Source organism: Euwallacea fornicatus, chromosome 11 (genome assembly GCF_040115645.1).
Source record: "Euwallacea fornicatus isolate EFF26 chromosome 11, ASM4011564v1, whole genome shotgun sequence".
Taxonomy (NCBI): domain Eukaryota; kingdom Metazoa; phylum Arthropoda; class Insecta; order Coleoptera; family Curculionidae; genus Euwallacea; species Euwallacea fornicatus.
In genome coordinates, this window is record NC_089551.1 from 3,897,196 (window position 1) to 3,918,095 (window position 20,900).

A 20,900-nucleotide genomic window follows, 5' to 3' on the forward strand; every position below is an offset into this window, starting at 1 on the left:
CACACAGTAGGTATCTTTCACGGTGATAATTTTATTGTAGTGATTATCACTTACATGATTTCTATGCATTTTATGATTCAAAGTTATAACTTAAAATTTAATATAGAAAACTATTTTCGTTACTTTTGCTCTCAGGTTTGTAGGTACGTCTGTAGATCCGTTTGACTACTCAGATTATTTCAATTACAAAAAGTGACAATTACTAGAATGAAACTGTTACCATGAAACATGCCTACCATGTGAAAATGTAACAAATAATATTATTTGCTTGATGATTCAAATGAATAAAAAGTATTTGAAAAATTTCTTGTAAGATAAATTAGAAAATACCCTTATTTATAGTCGATTGTGATAAAATTATGATAGTTAAAGACTCTTATGTTATGATTACCATCTACAACTTTCATTCCATTAGCTTAATCAGAAAGAAAGTTATTTTAAAAAATATTTAAATGAGAGGACTCCTTTGGAGAACCATATCTCAGTAACGGTGCTTCGTCGGATCAACGTTTACAGTAAGTCTTTTATTATTTTTAACTCTACTTTCACCTCCTTAAATTTTGTTCTAATTTTTCTAAACGCTCTGTATACTTGTTTGGAGTACAGGGTCTTCTACATCCGACTCTCAACATAGGAATCTCGTAAACCGTAGGATATACAGAGCCAGTTAAATGTAGGTAAAATTGTGTCTTTATGAGAAGAGTATTCTGCATTTTTTAATTTTTTGAAAACTCCAATTACTTTCGGAAATATTCGGAAAACAGAAAATTGCTATATTCATGTTATTTTTTTTGCCTTAAATTACAGAGAAACATGAAAACGGAGAACACTTTTTTAAGGCTGTTTTTCCAGCGGCACAACAGGAAAATAGTTTTTTGAAGATACGACGCTTTGATTTTTCAATACCATCATTAACTTTTTTTTACGAATTTGGCTAATGATTGATCATTGAATAACGACTATGTGTCGCACTTGCCGATTTTCGACGGCTAGATCAAAAATATTCATTGTCAAGAAATAAATTTTGATATTTTCACATTCCGTATTAATGCATCCTGCTTACTCTAATTTCGTGGTAGAGATTGAAAACCCCTATGTCAATATGAATAGCTCAATAAATGTCAGATATTGATCACATGACAGGCATAGATGTGCTACGATTGGTTTCACAGGCGCCACCTACTCGTTTATTTTGAAAAATCTGTCATTAAAGAAAAATTATGTATGTAGTAAATGTGTTAATACTTGCTGCCGGAAAATGAAATTTTTTAACGAAGAAAAACGTAATAGACTAAAAATTTACTACTTTTCAAAGAGAAATGGTGATATTGCCGTCCAACAGTATTTTGAAAACTACCCAGAACGTCTGCAACCACACAGAATCTATTTCAGATTACTTGACCACAACCTGTTAACCTATAGTTCTTTCAATAAACTAAGATGTCAGGTAGAAAAAATAAATAGAAAGAAAATAGTAATTTTCAGTTCTTTCCGGATATCTCCGGAAATAACCGGAAATTAAAAAAAATAAAAAAGCAAAGTGCTTCTCTCATAAAGATCCTACTTCATCTCCATTTAACCGGCTCGATATCTCTTACGGTTTCCGAGATCTCCACGTTGAGAGTCGAATATGGAGCATCCTGTACAAGTAAAAACACTGGAGCTAGTAGACTGGTGTCAATGATTCTTACATGCACATGAATATAGTAATTCCTTTTTAAAACGGTCGTCCCAAACTTAAATGGGGTAAGTCATAATTAAGTAAAAACATTAAAAAAGTTTCTATAAACTTTGGTTGAAAAATATCTCCTGTCTGAGCCATGGACGTGTCAAGGTGACGGAATTACTTAAAAATCGCTTAACTCATAATAACCAAGAACGTACCATGAATGTCTTTAGAGAATGAAATATAAACTGGAAATTCGCCAAGCACTGTCCAGAAAGGAATATCGAAAGCACTAAAAATCAGTATATAGTAAAATAATGAATACACCGAAATTATTCAGAGATTTTGTTGTTGTGGTTGAGTTTTGATCTGATTTTTATGACTATTGTCTTTTAGCTACCGTGGAGTAAAAAAGACAGATAGATTTGTCGATAAAATATTTTGAAACTAAAAGACACTTTTTGACACCTAATAACAAAAAAATGTTAACACCACCAGCTATATTTTAATAAAAACTTACGTATTTTATTAAAACAATATTTTGTCAAAGCTATTTAGGTTTATGAGCCACTGTTGCAGAAAGTGTTCATGAAAGCGTGCTAATCTTGTGTTTAGATACCATGACTTCTTAGCGAGAGAAAATTTGGGTAAGATGCAACAATAACCGCATAGCGCATTAATAACTTGGCCCTTAACCTACTTGCCCTGAAGGAATAATCCATACTTTACTCTTGATATTATGACGAAGATGAATGTGAAGTGAAATCACAATCCTAAAGGCGGACCCCTTGAAATATAGACTCTTTCATGTATTCCCATCCACAAATCGCACCTTTCCGAAAGTCCAGCTTTATCATTCATCAAACGAGAATCGTTGTGAACTGATGATGACTTACGGACTATATTTATGCATAGAGGACCAAAAGTGCCGCATAAATGCGTTACAAATTCAAAGAAACATTTTTTATGAAAATGCTGAAACACATCAAGTGTTATTTTGGGTCAACTTTACTTTGCGGGAAATCAGATAATCCAAGATTTAAATTTCCCCTGATTTAAAACATTATTTTGAGGGTGTATATATACAGGGTGTTTCCTAACTACGTGTAAAAAATTTAAAGGCGTAATCCTCGACTGATTTTGAGTCCAAAATGTCTAATAAACATATGTCCGCAAATACCTTGTTTCCAAGATACAGGGTTTTGACTGAAAGACGTTGAAAAAGGTTTTAAAGGTTTCTAAAGGTTTGGTGGTATTATTATAATTAATAAAAAGCAATTCTTATAATTAATCATTAAAGTATTCTTCAACACCCTGTATTTTGGAAACAAGGCATTTGCGGACATATGTTTATTAGACATTTTGGACTCAAAATCAGTCGAGGATTACGCCTTTAAATTTTTTACACGTAGTTAGGAAACACCCTGTATATATATATATACATTTTTTGCTGTGCTTTTTTGCCATTACGAAGTTATGTAAGGATATGTTTGTAATTTAGAAGCATATATAACCGAAACTATTGCTCGTATGAAAAAAATCCATTTGACTTTTTTGTAGGATATTCTATGGGCAACAACTTTAGTTTTTATAATTTTTTTCGTAATTGTAGTGGTTTCCGAGATATTCGTGAAGAACAAATCATAATATTAACATGGACCTTGCGCAAGAAAAATATTTGACACAAGTGATATGTCACCCTTTGGGAAACTAAAGATCCACTAAGTCACCCTATCTACCCTCTTTTTACTCCACGATCTCGTAAGACAGTTGGATTTAGAAATACATTGTTGAAACACATTACTATTTAAACACGTCGAGTGTCATGTGATGCATTTATAAAAAACCATTTCATTTTATATCTTATATGGAAACTTCCATTAGAAAATTATCGTTTTTGGATCATTTTCATGAAGTGGCAGTCGGCATGCTAAGAGAGTCAAATAAATTATAAATATTTGATTTGGTATGTATTTTTTGCGCAAAATTCAATTTTTCGCGAATATCTCGGACACCACTAGATTTAGGAAAAAAAGTCATAAGAACTAAAGTTGCAGCCAATGAAATTTCCTCCAGATAATTTAATGCATTTTTTCATAGGAGTGATAGTTTCGGTTATATATGCTTTTAAGTTCGAACACAAATCTTTACTTAACTCTGCAATGGAAAGAGCGCAGCAACAAATTTGCATATTCACAATCATGTGTAAAATCGGGGGAAATTTAATATTTTTGAATATCATATTTCCCGTAAAATGAAGTTGGACCGAAAGTCCTTAGAGGTGATGTCAGGCGATTGCCATATTATGCACATATATTAATAACTGTTGAATTTAGACATGAATATGTTACATGATATATGTCGAGGATTTCTCAAAAAGTTCAAAAACGTCATAATATACATGGGGTTCCATAAGGAAAAAATGGGGAAATAATTTATTTACTGCGTGGTTAGCCCTGTACACGTGCGTGTTACGTCAAAAAATGCACAACCAAAAATGACATTTGACGAGTTCCAGCATTTTCATGAAAAATACTGCTTGAATGTTTAACAAAGTTATTCGGAACTTTTGGTCCTCTATGTATAATGCTATGTAGATACACAAAATCTTCCGGTCTCTCCTAATCCCCGTCGCTGTATTAACTCGACACGTCGACAATCATCAGTAAAGGAATATAATAAATGTTAACGTTCGCCTTAAATAGGCCATTTTCTTCGGGAAAATGGAACGTCGAAGCGCGAATTCCAGTTTTAATACGGTTTTCATTGTTGTCGGAGTGATAGTGAAAGGGTTGCGAAGCAGTAAAAACAACGTCCCTTTGCACCCTCAAAATGCCGGAAAACATGTCGCTTGCTAAACGCAGACGTCGCAAAACCGTCCATTTCGGCGACAACTTCTTGCTGCAAGTGTGCGCGAACACGAATTTTTGCCTGCAGCCTTACGGGGAAATGGAGGCCAACGTTCAAAAATTTTTCAACTTTATCGAAAGCGTATTGAGTACTTGGGTAAGATCAGTTTCAATCTACCTCATTCCCCCGGCCTCGTGCCCTATGCAACGATGTAGGTTACTGAGGAGGGCCTCACGTCCCAAGGGGATTTCAGCGAGATGGACGAAAGGGAAGCGGAGAAACGCAGGCATAAGAAGAAAATCAAAAAGAAAACAATATATCGTTTGGCAAGAGAGGTGACCAAGTTGAATAAACCCACGGTAGTTGGCAACATGAGATATCGCCACGTGCATTGGAACGAAAAACAGGATGCCGAACGATGTAATGCTTTGTTTCTGTTGAAGGTAGATATCGTCATCTATTAAAGAGTATGTGCTTCGATTCAGTTTCGCTTTTCATTTTGTTCCTCATCCCATTTTTCATCAACGTTCATCGTCATTCCTTTTTCTCTTGTGTGGGTAAGGCGTCAAATTACGTTACACGCGGTATGATAAACAATTCGGAAGCACGCGGAGGTATTTTCAATCCCTTAGATCTAAGAGTGGGTTGATACTGGAAGACGTATGCCGAAATGCACTGTTTGCGTTAGGTACCTTTCATCCACATACTCCGATAACACTCTTATGCATAGGGTGGCTCGAATTCGACGCGCATCATTGGGGTCTCGGAGACGATAAAGGATACAAGTTCGCTCGAATTGGGGCAAAGTTGCACAAATTAGTGCCCAAGAAAATGCCACTTTGAACCCGGAAAAAGGCTGAATGCTTCCCGAGATATCCGGAAAAAGCCGACATTCTGCTACATCACTTTTATTTTTTCCTGACTTTTTTAAAGAGATATTTCAAAACAAATGTCACTTTATTATACCACTTATCGTCCCCACGAAATAGCGTTGTGAAGGTTGAAATGCGACGTTTCGTCTTTGGGACTTCAGCAACAACTTAATTTTTTAAATACGGTCCTGGATTTTTTTAATCTTGTCTTTTAGTATCTTTTGCCCTTCTAAAGACAATGTCGCATAACAATAACCAAGAAAAGTATTAGGCATGATAAAAATACTCTTTTGAAAACTGCATATATCTTTCACTCTCCTACTTATAGTTTTTAGCATAAGTTTGCGTTTGTTGCAGTGTCTTCTGGTCACGTAATAGATGTTTTAAATAAATTTAAATGTATAACATAAATCACATAAATAATTTTTTATAAAGTGTGCGAAATACGTAGGAGTTATAAGTATTTACAACAAAACAACATATCTGGACGAGCATGTGCTGGATTGAGTTCGTCCTCTTTTTTTTTATAAGTAAAAAATTGTCAATTTGCTTAATGGCCGTAAAATTCTTGTTCTATCAAATATATTCAATAAACTATAAAATTGATTTTAATTATTATCAAAGTGAAATAAAATGTTCTCATCACTTGAGAGGCGTGATATATTAAAATCTATTACGCTTGTAACACAAATGTTTAATTAGGTTCAGCACGCTCTTTGCAGAAATAACAAACTTTAAAAGTGCTATTAAAAATGATTTAAATTACGGATCCAATTAAATTATTTGAAATGGAATGATAATAATTCAAACGTTTACATTTTTGGTAAATAAGTGCAAATTAATATGCTACGGGGTATCAAAAAAAGTGATAATAATAAGGCGATGTTCGTTTTGAAGTATCTCTTCAAATAAAGTTTGGAAAAAATAAAAATGCTAAAGCAAAATTTCGGTTTTTTTCTGGATATCTCCTGAAATATTTGAAATTATTCGCAATTTAGGGTGGCATTTGCTTGGGCACTAAATTGTGCAACTTTCTCCCAATTTAAGCGACCTCGTGTCTCTTATAGTTCCCAAGATTCTAACGATACGCCTCGAATTTTGACTTGCCTGAATACTGGATGGTATTGAATAGGTAAATATATTTCATACGTTGATCTTTCAAATAGCTTTAAGATGGAAAGTTCTCGTAAACATGTTTCCAGCTCGTTTAGTTTTCAAGATACAGGGTACCAAAGTTGAAAAAATAAATCCCATTTTCTTTGATACCTTTCGATCTCTTCCAGTTAATTTTACGATATTTTGTGTCCGGGTTTTTTTAGGATGAGAAATCGTATCCTCCAAAGGGGGCCGCAAGCGATCATTAGGACGTTTTTCACCAGCTGCAAAAATTTTGTGCCATACTGTATATCACTTGCGAGTGTAAATGATCACTTGTGACGTCTTTTAGAAGATACAACTAAATCGAGAATAAATTTTAATTTTCCATATCAAAAACCACCGGATGCAAAATTTTGTAAAATTAGCTGGAAAAACCGAAAAATATAAAGGGGTGTGTGATTTAGTGTTTCAAGGTTGATAACCCGTATCTTGAACGCTAAACCATCTAGGACACATATTTATAAGTACTTTCCATCTTAAAATTACTTGAATCACCCCGTGAAATGTCGGACACTTATTCAAAAACACCTTGTGTACATGCGTATAAACAATACGAGGAAATAAGATACCTACAGGGGGTCCCGAAGTCAGGTTGGATAATTTTAACATTAGATTCTACGCACAAAATCGCTAAATGACAAGCTGCACACAAAAATATTGGAATTTTTATTGGTCAATTTGGTTTCAGATCTCCGACGATGACCGGATGTCCTTGACCACTGCAGTGTCGGATGAGGATGAAGGCGAGAGCGTAATGAATTCCCCATACAAAGCCAAACAGACCGGTACCGCCGCTGCTTCGTTCAACTGTACAGGGGCTGTCCGAAAGGCTGGGTAAGAAATACAATAACAAGCAACAACGCTTTAGATAACAGCATGTGTGAATTATCAATATTTAGTAAGCACGGTAACACATATTTACGTCTATAAACTAACATTTAGTGGTGTCATTCTTAGGTAAAATTAAATTAATATTCTGCACTAAGGGGGACATCTTCTGGAACTCCACGTTCTTGCGCATTTTTCTCCTCAAATCGTGCAAACAATGGCACTCCAGGGGGTTCCCAGTCAAATTCAGCGTTTTGATCTTGCTTAGCCCGTTTTCCATAAATTCTTTAGGCAGGCAAGTGATGTTATTCTGAGACAGGTCCACGAACTCAGCTTTCACGAGCCTAATCAGCAATTGAGCGTTGATGAGCTGGTTGTGATCCAGGTGTACTTCGTGGAACTGTTTCACGTCGAAAGCCGACTTATGAACTTCAGTGATTTGGTTGTAGCTGAGCAGCACCGTTAGGATGTTGTGTTTCACGTTCTTTAACGTGCCCTCTGAGAGTTTTTTTATCAGATTGTGCTTCAAGGAAATCACCCTCAACTTGGGACACTCTACGAAGGTGAAGTTGAAGATGGCGATTTTGTTGTTGTCTAAATTCAAGAGTTCCAAGGCCTTCATGAAGTCGAAGGCGGTGGGATCGATGAGCTCGATGTTGTTGGAAGATAAATTCAGATGTTTGGTTGTGAGATTGACAAAGGTCAGCTCATTAATTGTTCTGATGTTGTTATTGACAATGGTCAAGTTCTGCACGGACTTTGGCAGAACTTCTAAGGATTTTTTCGTTACGGTTTTGAGCCCGATGGCATCGACGATCAGCATGGTAAGATTAATCGCGTCGGCTAATGGTCGGAGATCTAGCTCCTCCATGTGTTTCTTTATTCGGATTCCCTCAGCTTCACATAACGCCAGACTTTCGGAAGCGTTTTTCATGGGGTCTAGCGCCCAATGCTCAAAATCATCACTGTTCACTTCACAGTTTGCACCAACCACCAACGACAGGGTCAAAGCCAACCACAACATTTTTCTCCCCGTAATCTTGTAACAACGTTTTTGTCCAGAGACTGCTCAGGTTTAACTAATTTAATCGACAAGAGTTGGAGAAGTTTTAAGTAACGGGAAGTGGATTATGATTCAATTTATGTTGTTATTATTATAATCGTTTTATTTATTTGCCCTGTGGCGTGCCTTAATGAAATAATAAGTGCGGAAAATTAAAGCGAGGAAGTTCGTTTTTCCTTTTTTTGGTCGTGAAGATGGTTTTCAGGTCGTTATCCAAAAGTGTTGGTCCCAACAAGTCTGCTATACAGGGTGGAACAACCTAACGGAATTGGTTCAATGTCTGCATATTCCGATATGTGTGAAAAAATACCGAGACACGACAACTTAAATTCTGAAATTACGTCCCGCAACGTAAAAGTTTCATCCCTAAATACAACCCCTTTTGCGTGGCAATTGTACCGCCCAAATTTTTAAATTGAAAGTAAGGATTTGTGATACCTCATTTGGAAGATATTTTCATTCTCTATTCAAAATTGTTATTGTTTTAAACTTTAATTAAAAAAATAATAGAAAAAAATGAATTCGTGTAATTGACAATACTCCCTACCACAAACTAAAAACTTGTTAACTAATATCTCTTCATTACTGATAATGTAATAAAATAAGAAAACGAATTAATTTCCATATAATCTCACCTAGTTTTTCGAAATAGGTGGGCAGGGAAGCGAGATTCGCTAGCATGGCCGGCACGATCACCTGACCTTACTCTATTCGAGTTCCTTTAGAGGGATATGTAAAGAATGTGATGTACAAAACTAAACTACGTAATTTATCTGAGTTAAAAACATTTATAAAGTTTGCGATTGGGTCGGTTGCCCCTTGGATGTTGATTAATGTTTGAAGACATTTTTATTTACGGCTAGAATACTGCCAAGAGATTCGAGACATGCATTTCGAACATCTCATAGAAGATTGAGATTGATTTGTTTTATTATTTAATTGTGGTATTAGTTAAGTTTTCAGTTTATTGAGGAGAATGTCGTCAATTACATGAATTAATTTACTTTTTTATTATTCTTTGTTGCAACGTTTAAAACCATTGCAGCTTCGAATAGAGCATGGAAAGACCTTTCAATTGACGTGTCACAAACTCATGCTTCAAGTAAAAAAAAAATGAGCTTGCAATTGCCACGCAAAGTGGCTAAAATTTAAAGATATAATTTTTCCGCTACAGGACGCAGTTTCAGAATGTAAAATTGACGTGTTTCGGCATTTTCTTCACGTACCTCGAAATAAGCAAATATTTAATTTACCCCATTTGGCTGTTCCACCCTGTATATCGGCTCGTCCACGTCTCCTAAATTCAGCTTAGTTTGCATTTCCAGTGATTTAGATCAACATTGAATATTGATATTAGTTTGAGAAGGATCTGAGAGCGAGAGCGACGAAGCTGAGAACATGAGAGATACAAGTAAACCATCACGATTTTCGCTGGAACGCCTCCGTAAAATATCCCACGGGCATGTTTACATCGCACCTGTGGCCTTGCTATTGCCCCAAGCTCCGGGAAATTGCACCACAATTACTTTAATGTATGGATGAAGCTAATGATCCAGCTACGCTGGGCTTATTGAAATTGATGGATTTTTCCTCTTATATAGTATATCCCGCAATAAAACTGAGTCACACAAAACTACCTCCGTATTTACTATAAAATCCAAGATTTTCCCCAAATGATTGATGTCTTTGTCCGCTGACGGTTTCGTTGAAATTTGCCCGAATTAATCATCCGTCGAGTAGGTAATTGTCCGCCAGCAATTTTGCCCATCAAAAGGAACTGCGGTCTTTTGTGTTTAATCCTGTGCCGCAGATGACTAATGCAATTATTAGGTCCTTGGTGTAAGTTTTCGTTTTTCAGCTTCCTGAGCGTCAAGAAATGGCTGCTCCGCAAAAAGCATCAAATCGAGTTAGCTCGGAAACGAGGCTGGAAGGGCTACTGGGTTTGTCTGAAGGGCACCACTTTGCTCTTCTATCCGTGTGAGTCGAGGGAGGGAAGGAGCGTGGAGGCCGCCCCCAAGCATCTGATTATCGTGGACGGTGCCATAATGCAGCCCATTCCCGAACACCCGAAAAGGGATTTTATTTTCTGTTTGAGTACCGCCTTTGGAGATGCCTACTTGTTTCAGGCCCCTTGTCAGGTAAGTAATTTGGCATAATCCATCACCAAAGGGGGAACATGCAGACGCGAGAACGTGCCTGTTGCCGACTTTGAGACGTTTTTCAAGTGTCTGTAAACCTTAGAACTGACGTCTGTACAGGGTGTTCGGATTTGCAGTATTTTGACAGGACAACCCTATTTCCCCGTTACATAGTCAATACAAGTCTAGTACTTCAGTAATGTTTGAAAGTAACTTTAGACATACTTGCATGGTTGAGAATGGATTAAAATTGATATTTTTTTTAAATTGTAGCCGACTGTTATTTTCATTTAAAATCAAAAAGTTATGTTAGTTTTCGATAAAACGGTAAGCTGCAGCAAAAAACTAAGCACGCCACTGGAATCAAATAAAAAAAGTGCCTTAAGAATGTGTCCGTTTTTTTTCAATATTGTTCTAAACAAAAGAGTTATGAGGGATTTTGAAAATGTCCGAAAATTGAGAAACGCCCTCTAGCGGCGTGGACTGTAAAAATGTCGAAACAGGGTTTTCGCCATTAATATTTCCTCACACATGTATGCTAGTTTTCCCTATCTAGCCGGGAAGTGGGTTTTTTCTGCCAAAACACTCCTTATCCGAACACCCTGTACAACATATTTTAAGTCGCCTCTCTGCACCTTAGTGAAATATTTTTGTATAACTTGAGGCGACCAGACGTACGAGGATAGTTCCGGAAGTACCCGGCTGACATACAGGTTGTCCTAAAAATATACTGGTAAATTTTGAGGGGTGATGGGGGACATCAATACAAACCTTTTTAAAAATAAATATACGCCCACAAAGGAGCCGTTTGGGCAGAGGAAAAACAATATGGTATTAGTAATTATAATCACTTTTTATTCTTATTCGACTCCCTTTTATGGATAAATAAGCGATAGCTCAACAAATGTTCAAAATGTTGACCATTTTCTCCAATACAAAGATTGCACCGTCGGTTCCTTGACTCGTGGACCCTGTGGAATGTTTCAGGAATAGCTGGTAAATGTGTACAACTGACCATTGTTGTTGCTTAGAGACTTTCCTTATTACGAATAAGCGTGTCGTAGACTAGAGTTGTGAGATAACCCCAAAGGAAAAAGTCCAACGGATTGAAATCAGGAAAATGCGTGGGCCAAGTTGAAGACTTCCTCTTCCAATCCATCGATTGGAAAAGCGCTGATCCAAGTACTGATACACGTTTAAATCAAAATGTGGAGGTTTCTCGTCATGTTGAAACCACATGATAGTTTTAACGTCTAAAGGAACATTTTTCTCACAATTGTGGCAAAACGTTTTGCAAAAAATGAAGATAGACGTGCGCGTTCAAACGAACTGGCAGCAAGTGAACTATTAGATTCTTTACAACTTTAACAATACCAGCCCACATGTTTATTAAAAATTATTGCTCGTACTTTGTAGAGGCCACAAAGTAGGGATTTTCATCATCCCAAATATGGGTGTTTCTACCATTAAAATAACCATCACGCGGGAAACGTGCCTCATCAATAAACAAGACTATTCTCCCGAAATGAGGTTCTATTAAGTTGTGACCTAAAACCATTGGCAATAAGTATATTGATGTGGATAATCTTCAGAATTTAACGCTTGTACGCGTTTTAAACGTTGAGAGTAGAGAAATTATTCATTCATTACGTACTCTACCGTCTACTTGGAGGATCCCATATGGAGGGAAATTGTGCGAACACTTGTGAATGGATTTCCCTCCACACAGTGTAAAACTCCTTCAAATTCAACCGTACGACCTGTTCTCGTACGACCATCACCACCAGGACGCTATAGGTTCCCACTTTCTCTAAGGTGACGATGAATGGAAACGGACGTTATATGATGAGGTTGCCGGCGTCTTGAATATCTCTGTCCATACGGACATGCAGCTTTTCGTCCGTTACAATTTGCTGCATTACCATAAGCAAGGGACATATCGTAAAGTTCTTCAAATGTGAAATTAACATCCAATTTCAATACAAATTTTGATTTACTACTCAACAAAATTAATGTACTATGCAAACTGAATAATGATGATGTACGTAGAAATAATACGTCCTCCGGTCCTAAAATTGGCATATTCGGAATATCTAATTGTGATAAAGATATGTGTGTGCTCCCCAACAATAAATGTAGTTGAAACAAAACATTTTCCACGAAACACAGTGGTGTGCAATTATATCAATAATTAACTTATGTTGCGTGACATAGAAAAGAGGACCCCACCTAAAAGTGGTTTTATTTAAATAATTTTCGGTATGTACGTTTCTTACGCAAAAAAATACTTCATTAAAAAATTTAATAAATTTAATTGTTAATAGACTAAAAAAAATCATTTGTCGGTCCCGCGCGGTGTCTTATACGTTTCTGTACACGTCTAGACAAGCATCTAATGAGGTTATTGATGATCTCTCCGGGGATCTCATTCCAGGCTAACTGGACAGCATGACATAGCGCCGCTAGGGTTTGTGGGGGATGGGGTAAATTATGCAATCTTCTACCTATAATATCACATACGTGTCCGTTTGGTGAGATTTGGAGATCGAGGCGGTCAAGGTAGCAAATTGATTGCATTTTATTGAAAGAAATCCATAGTTATTTTAGCTACATGTAGTCATGCATTATCCTGCTAGAAAACTATTATAGATTAACAAGACTTTCCAGATAAAGGACGAGATGAGGTTCCAGGATTTGTAGGACCTATTGTTCGGCTGGCATATTGCCTCTAATAAAAAATAAAGGAAACCTGCTATCATATGCAATAGCACCCCAAACCATTACCCCAACAGTCTGATGTATACGTCCCTGAATTGTCAACTGAAGATCCCGTCTTCTTTTTTAATCTTGCTCGACCATCATGCATACCAAACAGAATCTGGATTAGTCAGTAAACACGATATTACCCCATTCCAGATTCCAATACGTATCCGTTCTCTGTACCACTGCAGTCGATTTTGACCGATGATTTGAGGTGAGGGGTATCACAAGATGGAGACGGTACGAAATCATTTCAAAACTTCTTATCCGGCGATAAATGGTGCGAATCCCAATGGGCTTTCCACATTCAGCAAACCACTGATCCGCCAGCGTCCTCGACGAGATGAATCCATCTCTCAGGACCATAATTCGAAGGCGGCGATCTTGGCGTTATGTAGTTCTTCGGGATCGTCCAGTACCTTTCCTTCTACCTGTTTGCTCTTCTTGGTATCATGCCTGACCGCATCTCAATATAGTGTTGACACTACAGTTCAATCTGGTGGCGATGTCCCTAAATGACCGATCACCTCCCGTAGACCCACCATTCAACCTCTCTCAAACTCGTTCAATTAATGAAAATTTCACTGCATTCTGCGTCTAGGCATCTTTTATTCATCTAAAAGCACTTTCTAAGCACACCATACACCAATAAATGGTATTTTTCAGTCATATTGTTGATATTTTATTGCAGTTGTTATAGAAAAAAAAAACTAAAATTCTTTAAAATTCCTAAATACATTGATAAATTTGATTAAAAATTTAATCACTTTTTGTGGTCCCATATACAAATGTGCATACCAAAAATGATTTAAATAAAATCATTTTTACGGGGTGCTCTCTTTTCCATGTCGCGCCGTATAGCTATTTGATATGATTTAAAATATTTTATTTGCTCTAAAGCTCGAACGGCTCATTGGCGGCCGTATGTTCATTTTAGAAAAAAGTTTTTGTTAACGTCGCCCATCACCCTTCACAGTTTGTCGGTATATTTTTGGGACATCCTATATAGATGGCGAATTTTTTGTTAAACATTTGTCGCTGTTATAGAGACCGAACCATAAAAGGCTGATGTCGAAAATTTGAGGGTGTTACGTTGATTTGTGTCTGTTTTGGGACCATTTTTAGCCAACGCTAGAGCAATTGCTAATCGATGCCTGATTCAACAGTTTCATTTAAAATGTCTTAGTCCATCCAACATCAAAGCGAAGTTAGATTCTACTCCGGGGGAATCTGATCCTCCCTCGCCAACTGTAAAGTATTTAATAGCAGAGTTTAAACGCTTCTACGATGCACTCCGCAATGGCCGACCCAATGACTCTCCAGATCTGACCATTCCAGATATTGTTTATGAAAATTCACAAAACTGTACTGTAACCCGGTTAAAACTGCGAGAGTCAGCAGACATGACAGACGTTTAAAAAAATACTGGATATCACATTTTCACCGAACAATTAGGTATAAGAAAGCTTTGCGCAAGATGGGTGGCGCAATTACTCACAATTGAACAAAAACAACGGCGTGAGGATGTTTCAAGGGAGCGTTTGGCAAAGTTTCGAAGCAGTAAAGCCGAGTTTTTTGTGTCGATTCATAACCATGGATGACACATGGGTCCATCATCTCACACAGGAGACGAAAGAGCGATCAAAACAATGGACTCAAAGGGGTAAGCCGGCTCCAAAGAATGCGAAAACCGTTCTATCTGCAGGGAAAATGATGGCGTCAGCTTTTTGAAATGCATATGGGATGTATTTTATCGACTGAATCTCTAAAGGAAAAACAATAAACGAAGAATATTAAACAAGTTTATTGCGGGGTTTGAGCGAAGAAATTAGCAAAAAGGGACCGCGCATTTGGCAAACAAAAGTCTTGTTTCATAAATACAACACAACAGTCCACGCTTCCGCCATAGCGGTGGCCAAAATCAATCATCTTCGTTCCGCACTTTTTCCTCGTCCACTCTATTCGCCAGATTTAGTCCCCTCAGATTATTTTCTATTTTCAAACTTAAGAAAATGACTCGGTGGAAAGAGATTTGTTAACGATGACGAAGTGGGATTCGAGGTTGGTGCCTATTTTGAAATATTCGAAGCTTCTTACTATAAACAGAGTGTAAAAGACATCGCTTGAAGAAGTGTGTGAATCTCAATGGAGACTAGGTTAAGAAATAATGTAATATTTTAACTTTTTTTTAAGTGTTAGATCGGGTACTTCTGGAAACATCCTCGTACCATCTATCGGCCTAAGTAAGTCAGCCTTTAGAGGCCTTCAGGCCTTTAGGAGTCCAGTAAACTCCTGGGACTTCGCCAGTAGTACCATTTCCACGGAAATTGAGAAACTGGTCGATGATCCGCTTTAATTTCGTCGCTTTTATTGAAATTATCTTGCTGGCAAAGATACCAGAAGTTTGAAAAACCGGGCTTAAGGAATTTTTCCGGCAACTGATTTATACGTAATATCGACATAAAAAGACGTTTTTGAGAATAAAATATCTTGTGTTGTTGGAGTAATATCTTGAAGGTTCTCATATTTTCTTCAGGTTGAGCTAGAAAATTGGGTGAATAGTATACATAGCGCATGTGCTGCAGCATTTGCACGCCATCGCGGCAAAACTGGTACTTTGCACCTGCTTCAGGAAGAAATATTCCGCCTTGAGAAAGCTATTGAAACGGTGAGTAACCTCCATGATCTTTAGGGCCGTCGATCTGCAACCAGTCATTTCCACATCTACAGTAGATCAAAAAAGTATTCGTACATCCATCGGGATGCTATATTTCTTTCTGTCTTTCCAATAATTTGGAGAAATCAAGTCATATAATGGGCATAATAAGTTATTGTCTATAAATAAAATAGAAATCAATAATATTTATTGCAAATATAAAATGAACAATAATTCAAAATTCCGGCACCAAAAAAGTATTCGTGCGGCTCCAAAAAAATTGTTGCTTTTGATGGTATTCATGCATTTTTGATAAAATATCGAAATGAGTCAGTTTAGTTAAATATCTAAAAGAGTTTTAAAGCATTTTAGTGATGGTAAAATTCATAATGGATCGAAAAGGTAAATAATTAAGCATAGAAATGAAAAAGCTTATTATGCGCCATTATCAGCAGGGTCAACCCATACGAAAAATAGTTAAAACCGTGGACAAACCGGTCACTACTGTACAACATAGTATAAGTAAATATAAAAGGACATACTGGACACCCTTCATAAGTAACGAAGTGAAATGAAAATTTAATTATAACACAAATTATTAAAAAAATTGGGCTGCCGAGTTAGAATCTGCCATTGGACAACGCATTCATCCAGAAACCATTAGAGTTAATGGCAGAAAAAAACACTTTTCATGGCGAAAAACCCGCAAAAAATCATGGATTAGTAAGAATCGGAAACTAAAAATGGAGTTTGCGAGAACTCAATTAAACTAGCCGTTAGAGTTTTAGCATAAAGTTATTTTTTCGGATAAAAGCAAATTTAACCTTTTCGGATCCGATGGAGCCAAATTTGTATGGAGAAAACTTGGAGAACGCATGAATCCCCGAAATTTGCCACCTGCGGTTAAGCACGGAGGCGGAAAAGTCTTAGTCTGGGGTTGTATGGCCGAAGATGGGGTGGGGAACCTTCATTTCATTGAAGGAAGGATGGATAGATTTATGTATAGGGACATATTAAGTGAAAATTTACATGCCAGCGCCGGAAACTTTGGAGTGACTGGGGATTATTACTCTCAACAAGATAATGATCCGAAGCATAGTTCCAAACTAATGCGCGAATGGGTGTTGTATAGTGTTCCTCACCAGCTTAAAACGCCTCCGCAGTCGCCGGATCTGAATCCTATCGAAAATCTGTGGGATCATCTTGATAGACAAAACCAAAAAAGACAAATTCCAAACAAAGTTCAGCTCCAGGCAGTGCTAAAGGAGGAATGGCAAAATATTTCTTAAAATGTTGCTAATAACTGAGTCAACTTCATGCCTCGACGACTGCGGGCAGTTACCGAAGCTGAGAGGTACCGACGAAATATTAAAATGTTCATCTACCACTGCAATACTAAAAAATAATGAGACTCAATTACGAGTACGAATACTTTTTTGGTGCGGGAATTTTGAATTATTGTTTATTTTATATTTGCAATAAATATCGTTTATTTCTATTATGTTGTAGAGAATACTTTATTATACTTATATAACTTTTGATTTTTCCAAGTTATTGGAAAGAGGCTGAAGTATAACATCCCGATGGGTGTACGAATACTTTTTTGATCTTCTGTATGTTTATAGGAAATTACAGGACTGCAGAACCTGTAGAACGCCGATTTTTTTTACGAGCATTTTGCAACACTCTGTACATATTTTTCTCATTCAAAGGATTACAAGCTGAAACATATGGCCGAAATGCAACAGACCGTGGTAGTGGACATGGATGCTCGACAACAACTGTGCAACCAAGTGATGCAGTGGGAAGAAAACTTAGAGAGGCTGCATTGCGAACAGTTCCGGTTACGGTGCTATATGGCCAGCTTGCAGAGTGGAGAACTGCCCAATCCGAAAGTATTTAACTAATTTTTGGAGCTCGGTTATATACTAATTTTTGAATATTCTAGTCTCTCCTCACCCACGTTTCTAGAGCAACGAAGAACACCTTGAACAAGTTGGGAGTCTTCACTGTGTCATCGTTCCACGCATTTATATGCGCCCGCAGCCCTTCTCTGCTTAACAACTTGTTAGCCGGGAGGGGTGCCACCAAGCGACGGCCCCCTTTGCTGTCCAGGTCTAATAGTGGATCAAGTAGGAGATCTTTGCAAGTACGTGCATGATTGTTCAAATTTGATTTCAAGGTGTAATATCTTTGGATTATTAGATCAACTCCAGAGACGAGACTGAAAAGAACGTTAAGGTGTCTCTCCCCGACCAAGTCACCACGACTGTATTCGTACGAGAGTCTATGTCAGTAGAAGAGTTTCTGTCGAGTGCCTGCGCCCGTAAAAATTTGAATCCTGCGGAGCACTTCGTACGCGTAAAGAAACGCAGGGAAATGGAGGACCATAATTATTTTGTGCCACACCGTAGCGATTTAATAGAGACTTATGTGAGTATTTTAGTGGTGTGTCTGTATCAAGTGCATCTATACCGTATAATTATACACGGTGTCCGAGTTTTTCTAGCAGGATTTAAACCACGCGTTCTGCGCATAAAAATAATATTACTTTGTTATACGGGGTGTTGGAAAACCAAAAGATCGAACTTTTAGGGATTGTTCAGTGCAATAATAGAAGACACTTGAACATAAAAACCCATGTCTGGAAATGTCTTCTTAAGGCGCTACAGCCTTAAGACGCTTCAAGGCGGTTATGTGCAAAAATGTGGTCTATCGAGCTTTGGTCTGTTTTATTTCAATTTGTTTGTACAAAATAAAACTACAGATATTCAAAATGTATTTGAATTTCATATTCAATATTTGTATTGTCAGTCCGGACAACGTTCGGTCGGCAGATGCGGTCCAGTTCGATGGGGCCTCCTAGATCAACCGATCTTACATCTTTGGATTTCTTTTTGTGGGAACATGTAAAGTCTCCGGTTTATGAAACGCCAGTGGAAACAAAGCGAGACCTGATTACCCGAATTACTGCGGCAATTCAAGGGGTGCAAAGTGATCATTAAATTTTTAACCAACGTACAGGGTTTCTGGCAAGTCGACAGAAACCCTTTACATTGTTTGAATAGGTGCAATTAAGTTCAAAGACGACATTTTGAATAATTACTGTAGTGTTATTCGATGCAAATAAATGAAAATTAAACGTATTAAAACTAGATAAAAACATTTTTGCACATACGCTGTCTTAAAGCATCATAACGCCGTAGCGGCTTAGGGAGATATTTGCGGGCGCGGATTCTTAACTCAGGTGTCTTCCATTGTTACTCTAAACAATTCCTAGAATTTTGCTCCTACAGTTCTAAAATACCCTGTATAATCTTTCGGGTGGCTCTCAATTGTGACCGCCCCACCGAAAAATTATTATTAAAAAAAAATCCAATTCAGCATTAAACACAACAAAAAATACCATCTTTTGACGTTTGGTTATATTGTTAAATATTCATTATGTCACCGGTAGTCCAAAATGACTCTTTTTTTTTTTTTTATTGGAACATGGATGGAGTGACACCTCAAATTAAAGGTCGTTTAAAACTACATTTAATTGTGTACTGCCTTCAAAATATAATTATTAGTTTTTGAAATAAACAGCTACAAATTTGGAAAAAAATCCATCATAAACTCAATTAAAAAGTTCGCAAACAATGAAAAAGTTTGTTTGTTGATAGGAAATTGATTTGTTGTTATATTCAGAAACAGTTTTTGGTTAAAAAAAAACAGAATAAATAAATAAAAATAACCCAAGAATCGAGTTAAAAATGCGATAATAAATGGTGAGATGGCGGTTTTGAGACATGTTTTCCGAGGCGCTTCACTAAGTGCAACAAAGTTAAAGGTGATGGTGTTAAGCATGGCAGTATTCAAGTGATTAAAAAAAAACATATTTCATGTGTATAAAATACATATCATTCAAGAACTTTATGAAGATGATTTTGATAGGGGCTTGCAATTTTGCGAAGTATGTCAGAATAGATTATTTTAAACGATCAACAGTTCCTTTTTAAAGTACGTTTCTCAGACGAATGGTCTCTCTTCTTGAATGGTACGGTACAGTAATTTGCCATTACTGGTCTGAAAAGAATTCTGTAATTATTCACGAGCACGATACACAATATCAGCAGAAATTTAATGTTTGGGTGAGAGTATTTAAGTTATTGGAGGAAATGTAACTTGAATGATTGAAAAACGCATCGATAGAGATGATTGTAAACGATCACCAATGCAAGAAGAACCATTTGATATTACAGCAAGTCGGCGCGACACCTTATTATGCACTGATCGTTCGTTAGTATTTAGATCAAACGTTTCCTGGACGGTGGATTAGAAGGAAAGGGTTAATGGAATGGCCTCCGAGTTCTCCAGACTTAAACCTGTCGAATTTATTTTTATGACGATACTTAAAAAGTAGAATCTACCACCCGAATCAATATCTTTGGACGACTTAGGGCAGCAGATCATTAACAAATGTAATCAAATCATTTGACAGGTGCTTTAAGCGGCAGATCGAACAACATTTTTTCTATTGTGTGGAACTATGAGGTGGGCATTTCCAACATTTACTCAATTGACCAGAAATAACTTTACTTTTATTTACAAAACGTTAAACATAATTTTTATTGTTGATCAGAATATTTCTTCTACCGTAGTAAAAAGGTACATTAAATTATCTTTAAAATGAGGTGTCACTCGAACTCTTTTACGATTTAAGATTTTGGGGTTGAACACCCTCTCGCTTAAGGGTTTGGAGATAGAGGAGTTCGAATTACCCTAAAATATTTCTCCCTCACAAATAAGTTTTACGTGCCCCAGCGTTTTTTCGTTAGATGTTCAGAACTGTGCTTGGTTCGTTATTGAAACGACCACCCTGTATAGCAAACTAATGTTTTTTTATGCTTAGAATACGGGACTAAAA

General features: G+C 37.0%; 2 protein-coding genes across 9 annotated transcripts in view; one reads left to right on the forward strand and one right to left on the reverse strand.

Annotated features, from left to right (window-relative positions):
- Nucleotides 1-20,900, forward strand: part of sif (still life) — a 51,637-nt gene that overhangs the window by 22,917 nt on the left and 7,820 nt on the right. For 6 of the 8 annotated variants that reach the window (XM_066287884.1, XM_066287882.1, XM_066287881.1 and 3 more), the window contains exons 16-21: nt 7,235-7,380; nt 10,296-10,575; nt 15,872-16,003; nt 17,704-17,886; nt 17,940-18,140; nt 18,197-18,424. In XM_066287884.1, the coding sequence (XP_066143981.1) occupies nt 7,235-7,380; nt 10,296-10,575; nt 15,872-16,003; nt 17,704-17,886; nt 17,940-18,140; nt 18,197-18,424 (1,170 nt within the window). Of the gene's footprint in view, nt 1-4,156; nt 4,673-4,731; nt 4,960-7,234; nt 7,381-10,295; nt 10,576-15,871; nt 16,004-17,703; nt 17,887-17,939; nt 18,141-18,196; nt 18,425-20,900 lie in introns of those variants that run through there. The other 2 variants (XM_066287887.1, XM_066287888.1) reach the window with 2 other exon arrangements.
- LOC136342276 (insulin-like growth factor-binding protein complex acid labile subunit) lies at nt 7,410-8,448 on the reverse strand. The gene has a single exon (XM_066287930.1). It carries the CDS (start codon nt 8,396-8,398, stop codon nt 7,478-7,480), a length of 921 nt encoding a protein of 306 aa, XP_066144027.1. The 5' UTR covers nt 8,399-8,448; the 3' UTR covers nt 7,410-7,477.